At 34.7% G+C, this 22,918-nt stretch overlaps 1 protein-coding gene across 5 annotated transcripts in view; it reads right to left on the minus strand.

Annotated features, from left to right (window-relative positions):
• The window catches only part of LOC106684811 (amyloid-beta A4 precursor protein-binding family A member 3), a gene marked incomplete at its 3' end in the record, with an annotated part of 167,214 nt that overhangs the window by 57,465 nt on the left and 86,831 nt on the right, over window positions 1-22,918 (minus strand). For 3 of the 5 annotated variants that reach the window (XM_067045133.1, XM_067045132.1, XM_067045130.1), the window contains 1 exon segment: window positions 14,445-14,585. In XM_067045133.1, coding sequence (XP_066901234.1) covers window positions 14,445-14,585 — 141 coding nt within the window. 5 annotated transcript variants of the gene reach the window in all.

Genomic DNA, 22,918 nt, shown 5'->3' on the forward strand with positions numbered 1-22,918 from the left:
GTTAGTATATAGAGCTTGGTTAGTTTGGTTATAACTAAGTTAGAATATATTTGTAAAACAGATTTAATTTTAATTAATTGAAATTATTGTAAATGCCTGTTCTGATTGTCTAGCAACCATACGCCCTGAGATTAAGAGTCTTTCTTTTTATATAATAAAATTATATTATCCATTTAAGAGTAAAGTTCTTAAATTTGAACCCAAATTATCCTTTATATTTGAAAAAAGACATAAAACGATCTAGATTCTTTTTATTTTATTTTTTATATTTTTTAAAATTATTACAATACATATGTACAAGGATAACGAAATACCGGAAGAAGACAAAGTGTCATGGGTATTTAACAACAGTTAAAAAGAGGAAACGTATATAAGAGGGGGACGACAAATGTGTAAGAAAAAGTTTAAGAAGTGAAATAATACGTTACAAAGTGAGCAGAAAAAATAAATATAAATAGCGGGGAGCCCAATGATGGCCTTGATACTCCTGCGGATACTGGTATCAATGCCCTCCAATACTGCAGGACGTATCTTTGTAAGGGGAGCAGTCTGGAGAGGGTAAACAAGGCCCGGGAACAAGTACTGGTTGACAACGTTGATCTTTTGTTCCGGGAAAATAAAATAAATTATAAAAATTACTTTTTTAATAAATTAACTATTTGTGAATATGTTAATGATAAGTTGTGCTTGTCAGTTTTTAAATTGATGGAAGAAGGTTCTAATTGGATATAGAGGCTTTCAGAGATGAAACTTTTGTCATGGTTACGAACAGTAGCAAGTATAAACATTTTGTCGAAATCGAAGGAATGATTTAAAGAAAGAGAATGTTCCGAAAGTTTAGAGGCAGAATGATTATGTAAGGAAACAGAATATTTGTGTTGTTTGATACGGTCCTTTTATTTAAATTTATCCTAAAGGCGATGACAAATGGGTGCACAACATTTCATCAACCGATATTCCACCCCACGTTCGCAATATTTTTAGCTTAGGTCCAAATTTTTCTAGCCCCAACTCTTAATTAGAGAATGTTCCGAAAGTTTAGAGGCAGAATGACTGTATGAAGTATGCCTTCAACTGCATTGTAAGACACACTTCACTTTTGGTTGGCTGGTTGGGTTTGTGTGGACTGTATAATTGAAAAATGAAACATGATTAAATGTAATAAAATTCTATTGTTTTATGTTACAAGAGGTGTAGGGGTTGACCGAAAGGAAACATTATGATTAGATTGTTAGTAGAATTTTGTATGACTGGGCTATGGAAATTGTAGATCTAACTTTGAGGTGGTTGATGATGATGTGGATGTTAACTATTGCTATGTGGACTTACTTCTCTCTTCTTTCTTCCCCCCGCATCTCCAAGCCTCTCCTCCCTCTGCTGTGGGAACCACTCAAGTAACTCTACTCACTCATGGAAGATATTGCTGATCACTGAACAAAAATAAAGGATGGATGCTTCTCTGGTTGAAGACAAGATGGCTATCTCACACTCATCTGGGTTGCTTCTCTTGCCACCAAGAGCGCTGGAGGAGGTGAGATTTGGCTGTTGACCACATGGGGCGCTACTAATCTACATGGCAGTAATAATATACATGGCAGCCTTTCCGATTCAACCTTTCGGTTGCCGTAGGTAACCGGAACAATGACTATTTTCTGTTTCTTTTAAATTCCAAAAATCCCTCCTTAACTTAAAAATTTGTGAAATTATTGAAAAAATCCACCACCTCAACCATAAAATTTCATCTCTGATCCTTATCCTTAAAACCAGTATGAGCGACATACACTTCAATAATCATTGCACTACTATCTCCACCATTTTTATAACTACCCGTTTGCAGAAAAAACAATTTCTCTTCTCAAAATTCAGTAACATTTATAACATATCACTAGCTTCTAAAATTTATCCTAAAGGCGACGCCAAATGGATGCACAACATTTCATCAATGGATATTCCACCCAACGTTCGCAATATTCTTAACTTAGGTCCAAATTTTTCTAGCCCCAACTCTTCATTAGAGAATGTTCCGAAAGTTTAGAGGCAGAATGACTATGTGAGGAAACAGAATATTTGTGCTGTTTGATCCTGTCTTTTAAGAGATTTTTGGTATCGCCTATGTAAGCAGAATTACAATTAAGGGTGGAGCAAGGGATGCGGTATACAATACAATATGTGATCGGTGTAGAGGAGGGATAGGATCTTTTAGTTAAGGGTAAATATTAGACAGTGTGTTGTGAGGTCTGAAGGCAATACAAAGGTTAGGTATAGTAGAATGTAAGAGTTTTTGAATGTTGTCGGAAAGAGAGGGGATGTATGGTAGTGATCTGTATAAGGGGATAGAAAGGGGTTGTGAAGAATTAGGTGATGTGGTGAGAGGATTTTTGTAGTTGTGTAAAAGTTTATAAATGATATGGAGAGGGAAGTTATTTGTTTGATGCGGTGTGTGTTTTTTCATGGAAATGGGAGTCAGAAAGGGAAAGAACACAGTGAATAAGGTTTTTGGCTACGTTAATTCTTTGATGGTAAGGATGTTGGGAGTGGTAATTTAGAAGTCTGCCTGAGTAGGTAGGTTTGGTGTACCAGTCAGTGGATATGGTGTTGTCTGGGTTTCTTACGATGAGGTCAAGGAACGGAGGGAGTTATTATTTTCAATTTCTACAGTAAAATTAAGGCATGGGTGGTAAGAATTAATGGTGGTTAAGATGTCAGGGATTTTATCAGGATTTAAGACAAGGAGGAGATCATCTACATATTTTTTAGTAAGAATAATGTCAACTGGAAAGAGTGAGATAACGGAATCAAGCAAATCATTTAGGACAATGTTGGAAAGATCGGGAGCGAGAGAATTTCCCATAGCCAGCCCTAAAATTTGGTTAAAGAACTGACCCTGGAAGGTAAGGTAACCAGATTTACAATAGAGTTGGAGGGATTCAAGTTAGGAGAAACGGTTAAGGGAAGTGTCCTTTCCCTTTCTGACTCCCATTTCCATGAAAAAAACACATGCGGTGTGAAACCTACCTACTCAGGCAGACTTCTAAATTACCACTCCCACATCCTTACCATCAAAGAATTAACGTAGCCAAAAATCTTATTCACTGTGTCCTTTCCCTTTCTGACTCCCATTTCCATGAAAAAAACACACCGCATCAAACAAATACTCCTAGCTAATAACTTCCCTCTCCATATCATTCATAAACTTTTACACAACTACAAAAATCGTCTCACCACATCACCTAATTCTTCACAACCCCTTTCTATCCCCTTATACAGATCACTACCATACATCCCCTCTCTTTCCGACAACATTCAAAAACTCTTACATTCTACATAAAAATCTCTTAAAGGAACGTATCAAACAACACAAATAATCTGTTTCGTTACATAATCATTCTGCCCCTAAATTTTCGGAACATTCTCTTTCTTTTAATCATTCCTTCGATTTTGACAAAACGTCTATACTTGCTACTGTTCATAACCATGACAAAAGGCTCATCTCTGAAAGCCTCTATATCTAATTAGAACCTTCTTCCGTCAATATAAAAACCGACAAGCACAACTTATCATTAACATATTCATAAATAGTTATTTATTAAAAAAGTAATTTTTATAATTTATTTTATTTTCCCGGAACAAAAGATTAACGTTGTCAACTTTTTCCCGGGGCTTGTTTACTCTCTCCAGACTGCTCCCCTTACAAATATACGTCCTGCGGTATTGGAGGATATTGATACCAATATCCGCAGGAGTGTCAAGGCCATCATTGGACTCCCCGCTAACACCTCGTCGGCAATGCTGTACCCACCCAGGGGGTGTTGTCAATGGGAAGCTCCACTACAGCATTGGTCCATTGCCCAGCGACTGTCGAATGTTCCGGATGCCCTATTCCAGTCTATATTCAGTTACAAAGCCGAAATCGTGGCATGTGCTGATAGACTTGGGGTGGATAGGGGCAAACAAAGTGTGAGAGCTCTACGACAGTCGTTATATGAGAAGGCTTTCGAAGAATGGGCCAGTTGCAGATGGCAGGATATAGGTGTTCGCCATTTCAAAGAGACCCCAAAAGCAAATAGATATGTATGTGACAAGCAGGTACTCTCGGGGTCAGAATGGGCGAACACCCTGAAACTTAATATCAACTACGCACCCCTGCGGGGAGTCCCAGGAGCCAGTGGACAGCAAGGAGAAGTTGGGTCCCTCTGTCGCAAATGTGGCAGAGAGTCTGAAACACCAGCTCATGTGCTGGGAAAATGCCCCAAAAACTCCCTCCTTATAACACGCCGACACCACAGGGTCAAAGAAGAATAGATGAAGTTCCTTGAAAGAAAAGACTTCACCTGCTTCGAGGAGGTCTATTGTATTGACACCGACGGATCCGTAAGATATGCCGATATTGTCGCATTTACAAAAGTCGGAGACACGGCTCTTGTCTTGGATCCGAAAGTAATGACCTCGAACAGGAAGGTGGAGTGGAAAGAGAAAAAAAGAAAATATATGAAAAATGCGTCCCTTTCCTTAAGGAAAAATTCCGCGAGACCTTCGGAGAGAGAGCTCACCATGAGAGGCCTCTGGTTTGGATCTCGCGGAACAATATCAGATAGAACAAGGAGCTTCTTAGAAGGCCTAGGTGTTAGCATCGGGGATATTGCGATCTTGGCAGAAAATATTATATTGGACTCCCTGGGGATCATACACCATCACCTGCGTGGGAATTACCTCGGAGATTATTCTTTGTTTTATTTATATATTTTAATATGTTGACTCTAATATGTTCTCTCTATTTGTGTGTTTTAACGTATTTATTCATTAAATTATTTTATTTTATTAGTACTATTTTTTTTTTTTTAAACTTATTTATCCATTCAAGTGTTTCCTGTAACCGGCTTTTCATTATATTTTCCTTTGAATCTATATGTTAGTCTTATTCTCGTAAAATGTATCTATTTGTTTGTTTTTGGTAAACTGATCTACTGCTGTGTCTATGAATGATGGTCTGATCTCATATTGCCGTCTAATATTGAATTTGTTTAGCGGGTCACTGAAGAGGAGGGTGAATTCCGGAGAGCAAATTTGTTGATCGAGTGAATTAAAAAATTGTGAAATGGTGAAATTGGAGGAGCAGAAATGAGAAAGAAAAATAGGAATGAATTGAAACATTTGTATTTGTTATACCGAAATTGATTGTAAAAGGAAACTGTAGGAAAAAAAAATTGTTTATTATATCTTATTATATCTCTTTATACCTGATTATACCATGTATGTGTAATTTATATATGTCCGATTACGGATTGATAAGTATGCTGTGTAAGATAGCAACCTGATATATTTAGGCAGCATAGATAAATAAAGTATTTCTCTCTCTTATTTTTATTATTATTTATTTATTTATTTTTATTCATTTTATTTTTTCTGCCCACTTTTTAACGTATTATTTCACTTCTTAAACTTTTTCTTACACATTTGTCGTCCCCCTCTTATATACGTTTCCTCTTTTTACCTATTGTTAAATACCCATGACACTTTGTCTTCTTCCAGTATTTCGTTATCCTTGTACATATATATATATTTTTTTAGCATCTTCCAAAAATCATTTGTCGTCATCCACTCACACGCTTTCTTCCTCTAAATATTTTCTACTTTTTATTTTTATTTTTTACCCTCTCATAACATTTCCTCTTAAAAAACACTGAGTCATTCTTGGCTTTTTTAATTCGGAGTTTGTCCGTTATTGGCGCAGTATACCATTAGGGGTTTGATTTTCAAGCTAACAGGTTCGTTTTAGTCTCTTTTTTTTTCCCTTTCTTTATTTTACCACCCCTTCTTTTCTCCACCTTTATCCATTTTCCTTACCTACGTTATTAGTTATGTTCACTATATTATTATTGTAGTTTTCAAAAAAAATAATTTTTTTTTCTATTAATGTCTTTTGTTAAACTTTACTTATATTTTGCATCTTTATCAATTATTATGGTTAAATATATTTTCTTTTTCTTTCCATATTTCAATTTTTAAATTATTAATAACTAATATGTTCATACTTCTTTGCATTATATAACTTCATTTTTATTTTATTTCCTTAATTATGTTATTTTACCCACTTTTTCAATTACCTATGTATACATTTTATTTCCCACTTCTCTCATCACTTCATTTTATTAATTCTATTCTGTAAAATTATTCATTTTATGTCATACTGTTTATATTTTTTCTCTTTTATTTTCTATACTTATTTATGATTGTTATCTTGTTCTGTTCTTAGGCCTGAAGAAGGCTAGAAACTCTAGCCGAAACGTTGGCACAATGAAATAGGTTACACCAACTTATTTGAGTTTCATTTTGACCGCACCCCCAACCATCTTCTCCTCGTACGTCATCCACGGTCAACTATCTCTCATAATTATTACAATGATTGTTTGATAATAGTACTTATTCTATACACTACTTATCACACTTCTTATCATATACACTACATATCATGCCCATCCCAGTTCAAAAAGTGATCTTTAAGTTCACTAAATAAAAGACATAAAAGATAATAAAAAAAAACTAAAGAACAATTTCTTAAGTTGAAGTGTACAAGAAGAACAAGAAAATCATATAATAAAATTACACAGCTAATTAAACCGAAAAAAAAGAGAGAAAAAAAATTGTTATTTTTGATGCCTGGATCGAGAGGGATGTGAAGGTGACGTAAGTAGGTATGCCTAACCCTCTGAGCACCTGTTGTCTCCTGAATGGAAACTTATGTTGTGTTCTCGTGGCGCTACCATTTTGAAAGGCCCTTCACAGTGCTGATTCCCCTAGTGACAGCTGGATGGTGGCTGACAATATACCATCAAACCCAATGAAACTTTGTGGGAATCATCTGGTACAGTCAAGGAAATACGAGTCACCCTGAAAATGTTTTCTTAGAGAAGTCTAGAGTGCACCCGCTGGGAAATGTTGGCTAGTTGCCTACATTTGTGAATTAAGTAATTTCTAGATGGATATTAATAGAATGTCAGTCGTATTTGGCACGGTGACATACTGTACTTGCCTACAAAACATCCTTAATCGAACGACGCATGTGGTGCCAGTAATACTTGGAATACAATGTGGCAAGAATTTCAGGTATCCCGCAATGGTTAGTTTTTCCTTTATGGTATGCCTTAACTAACTCTTTTTGACACTCGGGATCTTTTATTGTTTCCACGATTTTAAAACATAAAATGATGTTTCTATCAGTTACTATCCTCTCTGTTTCCAATAGATGCTTAATAGAATCTAAGATTGTCTTATTTTCAACATACATGTAATAAGTTTTGCCACATTTAATTAAGTCATTGAATAAACAGACGACATCTTCTGGTGAAACTGAGGGAATGGTCCATACAGTTACAATATTGTGTCTGTCGTACTAAGTATGATCTATTCGTGACGCATCTTCATTTTCCTCCTTTTACTGCCTGCCAAATAAGGTGTGGTAACTGTCCCCTTGGTTTTGACTGCGTTTCTTCTCGGTGGACTTATCTCCTTAGTTTGAGTGTGGCCATCTGATGTTTCGATAGGGAGTGCAGCTGTTTCCAGCTTTTTGTAGTATAGCTGTATTTCGCACGCAAAACTCCTTATCTTGCCAGGACTGCTGTTAGACATTACATCATGTGGGTGAGTGGCTGAGTGCCGCCTCATTGTTTTAGGCTATCTCCTAGTTCGCCTATCTTTCTCCTCATTTCTTAACTTCTGCATCACCTGTGCAGCAAATCATTGGCCTGCCATCCAATAATCTTGGTTAAGCAGCATAATATTGACGATATTATCTGCTGTCGAGCTGAGCCGCAAACGCGTTGGAGCTCTCTTCTTTCTTCATGAAAGCGGTGACAGAAGAAGAAAACGTGTTTTGCACTCTCTTCCATTCCTGGGCACAATGGACATTCTCCAGTCTCATCGAGCTTAAACCTGTACTGGTAGGCTCGGAAGCAACCATGCCCTTTGATAATTGGGTGATATAATAGTCTACCTCCCTGTGGTTCCTATTCACCCGGGCCTTGATGTTGGGCACCAGCCTGTGCGTCCACCTTCCACTGAATGCCATATTCCAGCGACGTTGCCATTTTCTTAGAGTCTCTTTTCTTAATATGTTTCTTGGAATATAGTTAACACTATTATAAGAGCGGCTCCTCTCATCTGCGATCAGCTCAATCGGTGGCATCCTGGTCACCACGCAAGCCGCTTCGTATGAGACTGTACGAAATGCACTGATCACTCTTAGCGCACACCTATGATACACTGACACCATCGGTCTTCTGTAGGCCTCAGTACCCAACGCATCCTTCCATATTGCAGCTATGTAGAGCAGAATGGATGGGACCACATAGGATATCAACAACCTACAGCTGTTTCTGGGTCCGCCTATGTTGGGCATTAAACCTGACAGTGCGGTGGTTACTCTAGCCGCTTTATCACTCACCCGCTGAATATGCTCTCTGAACCGGAGTCTATCATCGATCCTTACCCCGAGGTAAGTCAAAGAAGGCTTGGACTGGATCTCTTGCCTCCCCGCTCTCAAGGTTATAAATTCCCTCACTTTCCTGCTACTGACAAGAAGGGCTCTGTCTTACTGCCTGCTAGTTGCAGCCCTACAGATTCTAGCCAATCTCGAACTGAAGCGACACAATTGGTAGCGATTTCAAAAACATGGATGACTGTTTCAATTTATTTGTTACTCCAACAAAAAGTAATGTACAAAATGCTCCAATACACTTGCAAATGGAGTTGATCAAAACTCAATCCTAAAATCTATATTTGAAGACTTGGAGTTGTGCGATTTCTACAAAAATACCTCGAACAAGACCATTTTCTGCAGCTTAGAAAATTCACTAGAAGATTGATTTGCTCGTTTGGCAATACTTATAAATGCGAACAGATATTTCCAATGGTGAAAATTAATAATTCAAACCATCATACAAGGTTGACTGATGATAATTTGGAAAATTCTTTACGTCTTTGTATTAGTGGAATTAATCCAAATATCAATGAATTAGTTTCCCAAATTCAAGCTCAGGTGTCTCATTGATTTCGGTGTCGCTATTTAACTTTTGTAGTTAGTAATAATTTCAGGGTGCGGGTTTGGGCGCAGGTCCCAGTGCGCTCGGTTCGGAATTTATAGTAATTCCTTATTTATTGTAAGTCCTGTTTTTGTTTAAGGGGAAAGGAAAACTAACAATCTATCTAAGTCAGATAATTCTAAATTCCAGTATTATAAACTAAATTAAATTTTATTTTTTAAAAAAAAGTATATGACTTAACAATTTACATATTTGTCTCATTAAAACCATTTGAAGGGAGCTTTCAAACAGCTAAACATACAGTTTTGTTTATTGTAAAATCCTGAATTATCTGCGATTTTTTTTATCAATCAACTGTTTAAAAAGTGTTAAAGAAACCTCAAATTGACGATGTCTTTCTGAAGAAAAACTTTTAAAAGAATATAAACAAAACAAAACAAGCTGGCTCGGATTATAAACATTTCTTTCGCTACGCTTACAATCGAAAACATGAAGTAAAATCAAAATAAAACTTTTAGAAATAAAATACTGCTGGATGAACTCTGATGGGTCACAGACAAGATGGATCCTGAAGAGAATATTAGCCACTCTGAAAAGTAAGAGATGTTTTCAAGTACAATTGTTCAAATGTTGGTTGGCCCGCGTCTGTACGGCGCTCTAATAAAAATTTATGCAAACTGGGTCTGGTGAGGATATCTGACCACCTACATAAAGGATATTAATCCGTACAAAGTTGTCTTGTTGCTAGGTAAAATGTTTCCTACTGGCTGTTGTTTTAGCATTCAAATATTTACAATATAAGTAATAAATACAGCTTCTTCTTTTAAAATAAAAACACATTTCTAATGAAAATCATCATCATCATGGGTGCTACACCTCATCACTGAGTCTTGGCCTCCTCAATTAATCTCGCCCATTAGTCTCTCTTTCTTGTAGCTGTTCTCCAGTAAGCCAGTCCAAGAAGAGCTCTACTATCTGCGTTGACCCCATCCATCCAGCACAATCTAGGTCTTTCAACTCTTCTTTTTCTCTCTGGACACATCAGCATAATTTTGCTGGTTGGGCTACTTTCAATTATCCTGGCTACATGACCCGCCCATTTTAGACACTATTCTAATGAACTAGACTACGTTCATATCATTATGTATGGCGGCCAGTCCTGCATTACTCCACCTTCTCCTATGTTGTAAATTGTTACCTGAGCGCACTGGTCCATAAAAGCGAAGTAGTACTTTTCTTTCAAAGACCAGCAGCTTGCTTTCATCTCTTTTGGAGAAGCTCCACGTTTACACTCCATATGTAAGGACTGGATGAATCAAAGTCTTGTACAGTCGCTTCTGTTTTTCCTGGAGATTAGGCGATTGCTTAGATATTGCTGCAGGCCAAAATAACACTTATTTATCACCAGGATCCTCTTAGATATTTCTTCTGACACATCGTTGTCGACATTTACTTGAGAGCCTAGATAAACAAATTGTTGCAACCATATACTTGGTTTTGCTCTCATTTACAGAAAGTCCCATCTTCTGTGCATACTGTTTGAGACCAGAAAAACCTCCTTTATGGCGCTGAGTGATCTCCCGATGATATCAATATCGTCTGCATATGCCCAGATCTGTATTGACTTACTAAAGATGGTCTCACTCACTGTATTCGTGCGTCTTTGACAATTTTCCAAGTGCTACGGAAATGAACAGGAGGCAGGCCAACAAGTCTCCCTGCCTTACTCCTTTTCTTGTACAGAACTCCTCCGACATCCCAGTCTGGATTCTCATTTTACATTCCACCATGTTCATTGAGAGTCGAACTAGGAGGATTAGTTTTTAGGGAACTTCAGTTCATCCATCGCATTACAGAGTAGTTTCCTGTTAATGATGACGCAGGCTGCCTTAAAATCAATGAATTATTCTGAGTGAGTAGATCTGCCCTGAAGGAAACCACACTGATAGTCACCAATTACTGTCTTAGCGAACGGGAGAAGACGCTGAAACAATACAAGCGAGAAGATTTTATACACAGTTGGGAGGAGAGAGATTCCTATGTAATTATTACAGTCCAGCTGATAACTGTTCTCAGCCAGGATGCAGGCAGCAATTCTTCCAGCCAGACAGATAGGATCAGTTCATACACCACTTTCCTATAAGGGTATCTCCCCCATACTTAAATAGCTTAGCTGGTATGTCGTCTTGGGCTAGTACTTATTTTTTTTTTTTAGACTTTTGATAGTGTCAGCAATCTCATCGTCATTGGAGGAGTTCAAGCTCATCATCTGCTGTCTGAATTATAATAAAGGTTCCAGTGCCTTCTACCAATCCTTCTACTTCATAAGGGCCATTTAGGAGGTAGTTGAAATACTTTTTCCATCTAGCCAATATTTGACCTGGTTCAGTTAAAAGGGATCCATCCTCGGCTCTACAAGAAGTAAGTATTTTTAACGAAAATATAAAATAAAAAAGTAATTAAATGATTGTTTCCAGTAAAAAAAAAAAAAAATTACAAATTACTTAAATACATTTATTATTTATAAAAAAATGTGTAAAAAAAAAAATTTAAAATGGATATAACATATGAAATTCTCTTTTAAAAATATGTTTTAACAAAAAACAAGCTTATTATGAAAATCATATGCTAAATGAAATAAAAAATCGTTTCACTAATTTAAGCAATAATTTTTATTTTGTTACCAATAACAAATAAAAATATTTTTATTATTTTAGGTCAATGTCACCTTAAAAAAAAAAAAATCACAAATTTACTTAAAACAATGATTATTTAAAAACTTATTTTTCACAGTCATTTTACTTTTTTAAAAGAGATTTGTTATACCTACATTAAATATTTTTTTAAATATAAAACTGTATTTTATTTAATGGTATAAAAAACTTTCCAGCAATTTAAGCAATAATTTGTATTTCATTACTAGCATATGACTTGGGATTTGACAGCAAATTTTTGTTCAAATTGGCTAACCGGCATTGTCACTTTAAAAAATTGATTTTACAGTTTTTTAGGATTTTCTCTATAAAAGTTCAAACAATTTTGAAGAAACTCTGTATATTAATGTACCATTTAATGGTCTTTAATATCAGCTAGAATCCCTGACAAAAAAATAATTGGGATGAGGAATAACACATGCAAGATACACATATTATATTCCACTTTCTTATTAATATCGATATCAAACTTTGGCAACGATATTCCAAGATTATTTCATGGGAATATCGATATTTCACTAATGTAAGACTATGAAATATTAAATAAAGTTTCAGAATTAAATATTTGAATCTCAATCCAATATTTCATATCAATATTGATATGTTATATTGTCATCAAATTTAAATATTCACTTTTAAATCTAAAATTAAAATGTCCTAATCTTTCATTAATAAATTATCGTTATTTCAGTTAAATAATCTTGAAATATCATTGCTTGATATTTATACATCAAGTTTGATATCTTTAATAAGAAAGTTGAATATCGATATTGATGTGTAATATCAACATCAAATTTTAATATTTTATTTCAAAACTGTCTTTAAAATGTCTTAGTCTTTCTTTCTCTAATGAAATATCAACATTTCTACAATATAATCTTGGAATATTGTAGTCAAAGTTTGATATTGATACCAATAAGAAATATCGGAAGGAACAGTAAATATTCTCTTGCAATCTCAAAATATTTGGAATATAGATGTCAATTGTTGAATAATAATAAAATAAAATTCACATGTGTCAGTGTAAATCTTACTTAAAATTTTCATTATCGATATAAAATAAAATGAACTTTAAATATTTTCTTGACTATCAATTTTTTTTTTTCCGTATTGGGAGTATAGAAGTTTGGATTGGATATTATTAGAATATTGATGCCAAAGTTTGATATCATTAATGAATATCAGAATTACAGGTAATATTTCCTTAAAATAAGGTAATCTTTTTATATCTACTATATCGATATTTGGATTCAATATTATTGGTTAGTTACTTCTCGATGTAATTGGTATTTATTGAATTCTTTCATGATGTCAAAAATAATTTATATGAAGTTCTGGGGTGCGTGATTGTTTTTAGGGAGCAAATTACCTTTAATTTTTGCTCAACTATTTAATAGATATATGTGCTTTTTTATAAATTTGTAGAGAAATTATTATTTAAAAAAAAAAAAAAAAAAAAATACAAAACGGTATATTGAAGGAAAATATTGATATTCCGATATTATCGGTTTCAAAACATTGATATTTTTATAATATCAAGAACGATATCACATCCCTACTTTAAGATCGAGCATACTGTATCTGTCCAATGTGTGTAATCTGTCGTAAGACGTCTTTGAACCGAGGGATTAGATATTGTTCATCAACAGCATGTTTAGCCAGTTTCCTATAATCTATGATGACACAATATTACTCTCCACCATACTTTCTGGGCATTAATCTCCATGGATTCACTCTGGCTCATGTCCCTCCTTCGGTACATGTAGGGGTACTGCTTAGTGATGTGTCCCTAATTCCTACACTCAAAGCATCTAGTGTGGGGGCACTGGGCTACAAGATGTCCCACTTTCCCATATCAGCATCTGCGGTCCTCTCTACATCCATTCCCTCTAGTTTTCATGTGGTTTGGCCTCCTATTAGGATTCCTCGCCCTTTCCTTCATATTCTTATTGTTCTCTGTCTCCTCTGCCAAGGATTCTGTGGATTCCTTAATGGCAATTAAACTGGACCCTCGTCCATTCCGATTCCTAAACTTCTATGCAAGATTCCTCCCCCCTGCTGCTGGCCTCCATCAACTCCTGTGCACATTCTACGAAAGACCGGTCTTGAAGTAAACCCTCTCTCTTCTCAATCTCCTTTGCCAACTGCACTTTGAAGATGGTCAATAAAAACACCATGCGGGCCTGTGCACCTGGTCCATTTCCATCATCTCGCTCAGCTTGTCAGTGATTTGGTTGTAGCGAGATAATAGTTCTCTGGCATATTGCCCACTGGACTATTATCATCTCCTTTTCTCCCTTAACATTTGGAAGATATCCCTTCTGGGGCCCATTGTCCTCCTTCAAATGCCTGCTTCAACCTTACCTTTAAGGTCCTCTGGGGCATTTCCTTGTTCTTATATAAATGTTAAGGAAGTAAAAAACTATAAAGAACTATTGAACATTAAGTAGAGTCCAAGGAGAACCAAATTTATTAATGGTTTTTATCAATTTATGAGAACCCATAAAAACAAATGATTCTTTTCACATGACCATATACCAAAGGACAATAAACAGTAATAAAAAGCCCACATTGATGACTGGGTAAGACAAAATAAGTATGAAAGAGAATAATCAATTAAAGATAACTTTCTCAAAGATTAGTGTGAAAATGAGCAAGAAAAATTACATGAAACTAATCTCTTGGCACTAACCTGCAAGTTTAGAAGATCTTTGGTTTCAACTGGTTTAGGAGGAGAAGAAAAAGCCTGCTCATCCTCAGTAGCTTTTGCTAACCTGAGGCCAACATAAGCGTTACCAGAACTACCTCGTCTTCTTAATTCATATTCTAGATCCTATAATATAATAGTATCAAACATAAATATCAACAGTCATTAAAACTGTTATCTAAACAGTAATTTGAAAAATGCCAGGATGAATAAAAAAATGAGTTTTCAATTGCAATCTAGGTAATTAAAAAGAAAACAAATTACCTCTGAAATGAGAAATACAGCTCATCATGCTCCTATGAATTCCATTAAGGGGCAAGCTGTCCATTCACTGTTAATACTCTTCCTTGGTTTAAAAAGAAAATAACTCTTGAACAGCAGTTCCAACTTCCTCTAGGTAGTAATTTTGGTCACAATGAAAATAAACCATTTATAGAAACTAATGATGATTTAAGGCTACAAGATTGAGAGGTTTGCAAAGATGGACAGCAACTTGCTTTTAAAAAATTCTTTATTCTATTATGAGACTTATAAGGGGTACCCATTATTCTGTTAACTACTTGATTAGGGGTAACTATATCAGACTGTACCTATAGCAAATCCTCAGAACCCTGGTTTATTGTTTACAGCCCTTCACTCACCTAGCTTGAAGACACATGGGATCACCACTGTGTTTTGCTTGGCGACTTGAATGTTCCATATACTAGATGGGATTACAACTATACAGGATATGTGGGAAGAACTTACAAGTTTTTTATAGACAAAAATCTGGTTGAGTACAAGGCTGCTTTAGATGGAAAACCTACCTTTCCTCACATATACTGAGGCAACGTCCAAGCCTCCACTGTGTCTATTCACTCACAACATGGAGCATTTGGCCAGAGTATCCTGGTGGCTAAAGAAATTCTTGGCCCATATATGTCCAATGAGAAAAAGATGGCCGATGGAACATAAGGAAGACAGACTAGCCTATATTTGCTCTAGCACCTGACCAATTCATAACAAATCATCTAGTGACTAACTAACTAGAGGAATTCCTGAAGAAAATCATGGAAGCCATAATAAAAGCAACGCATCAGGGTGTCTTCCGAGATCAGATCAAGAACTGCGAGCTTTTTTGGAATGAGGATCTAGAAGCTATGATAACTGAACGAGATAGAGCTGCAGAAACATTCTGTGCATCTCTAAATAATAATTAAGGCCAAAAATGAGGAGTTCAGAAGTTTTCTTGCACACTTGGACTCTTGTAAAGAGAGAATTAAAGTATATAGTTTTATCTCTCCATTAAACAGTGATCCTCCCCCACAGAAAAATCCAATCAAGAAAAGTGAAACTACCTTAACTTTTGTTCGGGATTCTGCATGTTTTCTAAGAAAATACTTTGTTGCAACAAGCAACTTTCTACTGAAGGCAAAAACTAAGGAACCAAAAACAACGGGGATTACAACATGTTCACATGAGGAAAGCACGAGATGCTCAATAATAACTTTTCCTGAAGTGAGATAAATGCATGGTGCTTCAATGCATGAAGAAGGGAAAGTGTTAGTCCAGATGAACTTCTGCCAGAATTCCTAATAAACCTCGGTCCCACTGCCAAGCATACAATAACTGCCTTTCTCAACCTGGTATGGCAGAAGCACCTCCCTGACAGCTGAAGAAAAGCTGACATGAAATTATTATTGAGAAAAGCAAGCCTGCAGATAACCCATCAAGTTTCCGGCAAACTGCAATTACAAGTTTATTTTCAAAGGTATATGAGGAGGTTAGTACTTAGGCCCCTGCAAGAGAACCTGGACTGATATTGTCTCTTGTCCACTGAACATATAGAGTTTAGAAAGAACAGGACTGATACATGTCGTTTGCCACCTTCAGGGCTGTTACTGGTTATAATTACTTGGGTGTACATCTTAGAATCGGAGTAAGAGATGGTCCTCACTTCTCATTTTGCTTTGAGTCAGATCCAGCCACTTATATGATTACCCTCACCTCGAGGACATACAACAAAATTTTAATGATGATGAGATCAAGTGTTCGAAGTTCATAATGCTTTATTGGGCTGCCAGAACCCTTATAACAGAAGAGCTATAACCCTATGGCACACAGGGAAAAAAAAGTGATCTATGGAAGTCAATTCCATTTGGAATATTAAAAAATTCATTCAATGATATAGTAACTAAATAGATTTTAAGGAGAAACCTGAAAAGTTTACATAACAAGGAACCAGGTTGCTTTCTCCATTTTCTTATCTAGTGCTATAAAGGTATCAATATTTGATAACATGAGAATCTGGAGGAGGCTAGCCCCAGGTATTGAATTCTCAGCTTTAGTTCAGGTATCTTAAGTTAATAAATAAAGACCATTTCAGACCACTACTTTCCCCATTCTTTGTTCTTAGATAGATGAGTAGAACTTTATAAGAAGTCAACAAAGCTCTAAGAGAGTGTAGAATGAACAAATATCTTATTTTATTCTCACATCAAATAAACAGAAGTTAAAAAGGAATAGATAAATCAAAAGATTTTTGAGAATTTTTTTTTTATGAAGATTAAGAATTTAGACACTATTCATTGTTAAATCGTAGAGGATAAAGAAACATAGAATGTGGGAAATCTCAAGAGATTAAGAGTTTTATGTTCATATTAATTTTGGAAGAATGAATATAAAATATATTGATTTTAACTATGTATTAGCATTAGTGTAATAAGAAAAAAAATAATTTCCAATTCAATAATTTATGATACTACGTTACAACTTATATACTGTGGTGGGAAGGGAGTGTAACATTATAGCCAGGTCAACTGGTGTGAGCTAAGTGGTTAATTATAATGTATTTACCACACCCACAATTATTATCAACATTTCTATTTCTCCTTTATATTTATTTGAAACACATTTTTGTTTATAATTAATTTTTTTATTTCATTGTTTTACAGTCCATTTTTATATTCCTTTAACGGTAAATCCATTGGAAACCTCCCACCAGCTAATTCATTGTAGGCTATGTAGATCATTATCTATTGTTTTCTGATTTGTTCATAAAAGAGTATATAAGAAGATTGTTTGTGCATCATTTCATCCTATATACACACTAAAATATTGTAACACTTAAACAGTATTTAAATAAAAATATTCTCTAAGTATTTAGAACTCTTCTTTCACCCTCCACTAAAAGTGGAAAATAACTGTAGATTAGAGCATATAATATGAGGAGTTAATGTTTCAATATTTCTTTACAATAGTTTGTATTAAAAATCTTTATCATTTTATATGAAGATAAAATCTTTTTGAGGTGTAGATAGTTGACCGTAGATTAATGCTTGAAGAAGTTTGTTGGGGGGTGCGGTCAGCAAAGAACAACATAAATAAACAAAACCATATTTATTTATTTTATGCCTTATAATAAATAAATATGGTTTTGTTTATTTATGTTGTTCTTTGCTGACCGCACCCCCCGACAAACTTCTTCAAGCATAAAATCTTTTGATATAAAAATAAAAAATAGTAAATTCTTAATTTACTTAATAAGGGAAATATTACTTTTTTCTAAGAGTGAAATTGATTCTAAAAGGTCTATAATAAAAAATAAAAAAAACTTAACAAAAATAGGCAAAATAATTGTTTCCATTATTCTAAACAGAAAAAAGAGCATTGTACATCTGCAGATGTAGTAAGATACGTGTACTCAATGAGTATATAGGTTGTTCAAAACTTGATTGATTTTGAGTCCTTTTAAAATCCACAATTTTCAGAATTTAGGAATGATTCTTCTTACATTTCTCCTCTCCTTGGAGTGTAGTTTAAGTACCCCCATACTCGTAGGAACAAAATGTCAGCTCACAATTTAAATAAAAATTTAACCTTTATTAATCAATCATCCATGACAGAATAAGATCCGTCTTCTTCTGATATTTATGTTTCAGATATGTCAATAACAAGAGAGGATTGATGAATCATCCATCTCAACACTGTTCTCATGTCTAATGGGGAAGAGTGAGGATCTTTGGGGACATCAGCCCAAGTTGACATTGTCCAACCCGCCACCAACCATGTAAGTATAAGCACTCTCAACTTACCTTATAATCCTAGCCTCTCTGCTATCGGCAGGGACCTGGTGGTGGACACTACTACCGCATCTCAGGATGTGGTGCTGTCAGCACCACTCCTCACCGAGACCTAGAAAAGGCATAAAATGAAAAAGGCAAAAGCCTGCTATTTAGCAGCTGCGCCTGAAGAGATGGGATAACTCCAAGGGTCTACAATCGGGACTGCAAGGTTCCAATATGAGCCAGCAGTCGAGGCTACTGTTTTCAAGGGTTAAAGCATAGGAAAAGATTGTGGACAGCAAGGCGAACTCTACTGTACCAGGCGGTAGTGCGATGCTGAGGGTAGCAGAGTTAGGAGGCCTACCATACCCTACTAATTCCCCACTGTTCACTCACTGTATTGACTGTTCTACTACAATCAATGTTGAGCCAGTGTTACAGCGCTAAACTATTATATTCTCCGTCTTTCTTATATAAAGAAATTTAAGGTTCACTATGCCTCATAAATGCTGTGTCTCTTTTTGTACCAGCAATTATTCCAGTTCTTCTAAGAACTTGGGTTATATTACAACGTTTCAATTTCTGAGAGAGAATAATTTAAGATAATAATAGCTGAAATTGACTCTCATAAAAAAATTTGGTTGTTTGTATCAAACATTTCACAACTGATAATATAAAACCATCATGTTCAAGCCGTAATTCCACTAAATCTATTCGTCCTAACATAAAACCAGGCTCTTGCCCGACACTATTCCCTAGCTTGCCGCATTATTTGTCGAAAAATCCCGCAGCTAAACAAACAGAACCTGAGGAGAGGAGAAAAATGAAAGAGAGAAGAGATAAAGAAGCAGAATTATCTGAACAAGAGGCTGATAAAATTACTTCATTCAGTTCTCTAGAAAATTCAATATCATAAAAACTGCGCTCACAGGTTAACAAAAGCGATACTTTTGTTAAAATGCAAGAAAATTCCATTATTATTTATCAACTTGAATTTGAAAATTATAAATTTAATTATCATATTGAAATTATAGAAAATTTGGATTCAAAATGTTTTCATTGTAATAACCAAATTTCTGTTAATGAAATGCAACTCATTATTGATAGTAGTGACATAAAAATTAAAAAATGGTCAAAATTAAAAAAATATGATTGCTTATTTGTCTAGAAAGTAATACGTTCTTGTATTTGATACTCTTATAGACAATTTAAATATGCATTCTAATGAAATAAGAGATAAGCTCATGATTAAAATGAAGAGCTTAAACTTTCTAATTAAAATTTTTTCAAAGAGCAAATAAATTTACTCTTTAAAAATAAAAAAAGATATTCCTCTAATATGATTATGACATCGGCCTTAATTTACTTTCAAAGTATTTACAATAATTAACATCTGCCTTGCGTGTGTCACCCAATCAAGACAACAACAAAAATTATATCAAAGCAATTGCATCCAAAATCAAATCAGAATTGGAACAATGGGCGATTTTACAATTAGATGAGATTTATATTAACGAGTCTATCTGGTGAACTTAAAGGATTTGCTTCAAACTATTCTCAGTTTGATCTTAATACGAGGAGAAGATGGTTGGGGGAGCGGTCAAAATAAAACACAAATAAGTTGACATAACTTATTTAATCGTGCCAACGTTTTGACAAGAGTTACTAGACTTCATCAGGGCTAAGAACTGAACAAGATAACAACCAATGAATATAGAAAATAGAAACAGAATGACATAAAGTGAATAATTTTACAGAATGGAATTAATAAAATAAAGTGATGAGAGAAGTGGAAAATAAAATGTATTCATAGGTAATTGAATAAGTAGGTAAAATAACATAATTAAGGAAATAAAATAAAAATCAAGTTATATAATGCAAAGAAGTATGAATATATTAGTTATTAATAATTTAAAAATTGAAATATAGAAAGAAAAAGAAAATTGAGAGAAAGAAAATATTTGTAACAATAATAATTGATAAAGAGGCAAAATATAAGTAAAGTTTAACAAAATGACGAAGTACCAGAAGGTGACAAAGTGTCATGAGTATTTAACAACAGTACAGCCATTTTGTCATTGTAGTCTGGACGATTCAAGATCCATACTACAATGACAAAATGGCTTTACTTTCATCTGACTGATCTACATATGCACTCACACCCCGAGACCCCACTCCTACATTACACACTAAATTCAACCAACACCTCAGGGACCTTTTACATTCCCAACAAATCAACCACCCGATGTACAGAAATCTTATTTCATATAATTCTGTTGCCCCAAGTTTTTATGGACTTCCTAAAATTCATAAGCCAGATACCCCATTCCATCCGATCCAATTCTCCCTCTGATAAACTCAGCAAATTCTTACTTTCCTTTTTACAAACCTTCAGTCACAATAATTCATAATTCCTTTCACCTCCGTGATCTTTTATAATCCTTCACTATCCCTGACCACTATATTCTTGTTTCTTTTGATGTAGAGAGTTTATTCACCAACATTCCAATAGACAAAGCCCTCCTTATCGTCAAAGCCAATTGGACATCCATTGCACCCCACACTTCCCTTAACCGTTTTTCCTACCTTAAATCCCTTCAACTCTCTTGTAAATCTGGTTACCTTACCTTCTAGGGTCAGTTCTTTAACCAAATTTCAGGGCTGGCCATGGGAAATCCTTTAGCCTCCGATCTTTCCAATATTGTCCTAAATGATTTGCTTGATTCCGTTATCCCACTCTTTCCAGTCGACATTATTCTTACTAAAAACTATGTAGATGATCTCCTCCTTGTCTTAAATCGCTCACATCTTATCCACCTATAATTCTTACCATCCACGCCTTAATTTTACTGTAGAAATTGAAAATAATAACTCCCTTCTGTTCCTTGACCTCCTCATCATAAGAAACCCAGACAACACCATATCCACTGACTGGTACACCAAACCAACCTACTCAGGCAGACTTCTAAATTATCACTCCCAACATCCTTACCATCAAAGAATTAATGTAGCTAAAAACCTTATTCATTGTGGCCTTTCCCTTTCTGATTCCCTTCCATGAAAAAAAACATATACATGTACATTTTTGATTATTACATAAATTGTTGCCCAACAGGTGTGGCCTAATTCTTTACAAATTAGGTCATGGCAATCAGGACACAGCTTTTAAAAGAATTAAGTTTGAATAAGTTTGTTGTTATAACTTAGTAAATGATGGAGGATGAAGTACAGGTAACTGGGGTTAAAGTTCCTAAAGATGTGATTCTATTAAATAGCTTCCATGATAATAAATTAGTAGTAACAAATTCAGATTTAAATTCATATAATAGACTCTTAATTATATTATAAAATTCAAATAAAATTCTATTATCTATTTAATATTAAAGTTTTTGATTTGAACCCAAGCTATCTTTTAGAAATGAGAATTTAAGTTAAAAAATATAAAATTCCATTCATTTTATTTTAATAAATTTTTGATTATTACAATATATATTGTAATATGCTCTTTTTGAGTAAATAGTATATTTTGATGTATAAAAGGTTTTTAATATGTTTTTATTTTATTTATCATTTTAATATTGTTCATTTGTTTTGTTGAACCAAAAAGCAAGCTAACCAATTTTCATTGTCTATAATAAATTTGTGATTCAAAACAAAACCAAGATGGCGATACGCATTCTACAAAAAGTCCGTTGAATCAAGGCCATGTTGAGCAGATTCAAATATTATAAAAACTATTTTAACTCTTCCTATCATAATTGAAAATACAGTAAATTTAAGAAATAATAGGAGTCAAGAAATAGTGCTAAAGAATAATATTCAGAAAGTAAATCATTTGCAAAAATCTATAACTGTTGTGCGACAATCAATGTTTACAGGGAACATCGAGATAGGTTTTGGTTTTTGGCAGGCATTCGTTGTTTGGGCGCGCAGGGGAAATGATGTTTCCAGGATGAGGAAGCCCTTATCAATTTCTGTCCAGCAAGGGTGGACAGTTTGAAAAAGCAAGACAACCAAGAAGAATAAGGGACTCTGAGTTTGGATTACCTGGTGAGAGGACGTCCGTCGGCTGGAAGCTGGAAAGTTTGGAGGCCATTGTTGTGAGAGAGACATAGCTTTTTGGAAGGACTGGAAGCCATTTTTGACGTTAGGACATAGCATTATAGAAAAGAAGATACCAAGAATCATCAAAAGAAGATTCTGAACTTGGTTAGTTTTGTGATACCTAAATTTAAATACATGTGTAATAGAGATATTAATTTAATAAAGTGTTAATAGTAAAAGTGTCTGTTTCTGATTGCCTAGAAACCTGCCCTGAGATTAAGAGTCTTTTATATTATAAAATTTAAATAAAATTCTATTATCTATTTAATATTAAAGTTTTTACTATGAACCCAAGCTATCTCTTTTATATTT

The sequence above is a fragment of the Halyomorpha halys genome, unplaced genomic scaffold (genome assembly GCF_000696795.3).
Source record: "Halyomorpha halys isolate HHAL.00 unplaced genomic scaffold, Hhal_1.1 Scaffold622.1, whole genome shotgun sequence".
Classification (NCBI taxonomy): Eukaryota; Metazoa; Arthropoda; class Insecta; order Hemiptera; family Pentatomidae; genus Halyomorpha; species Halyomorpha halys.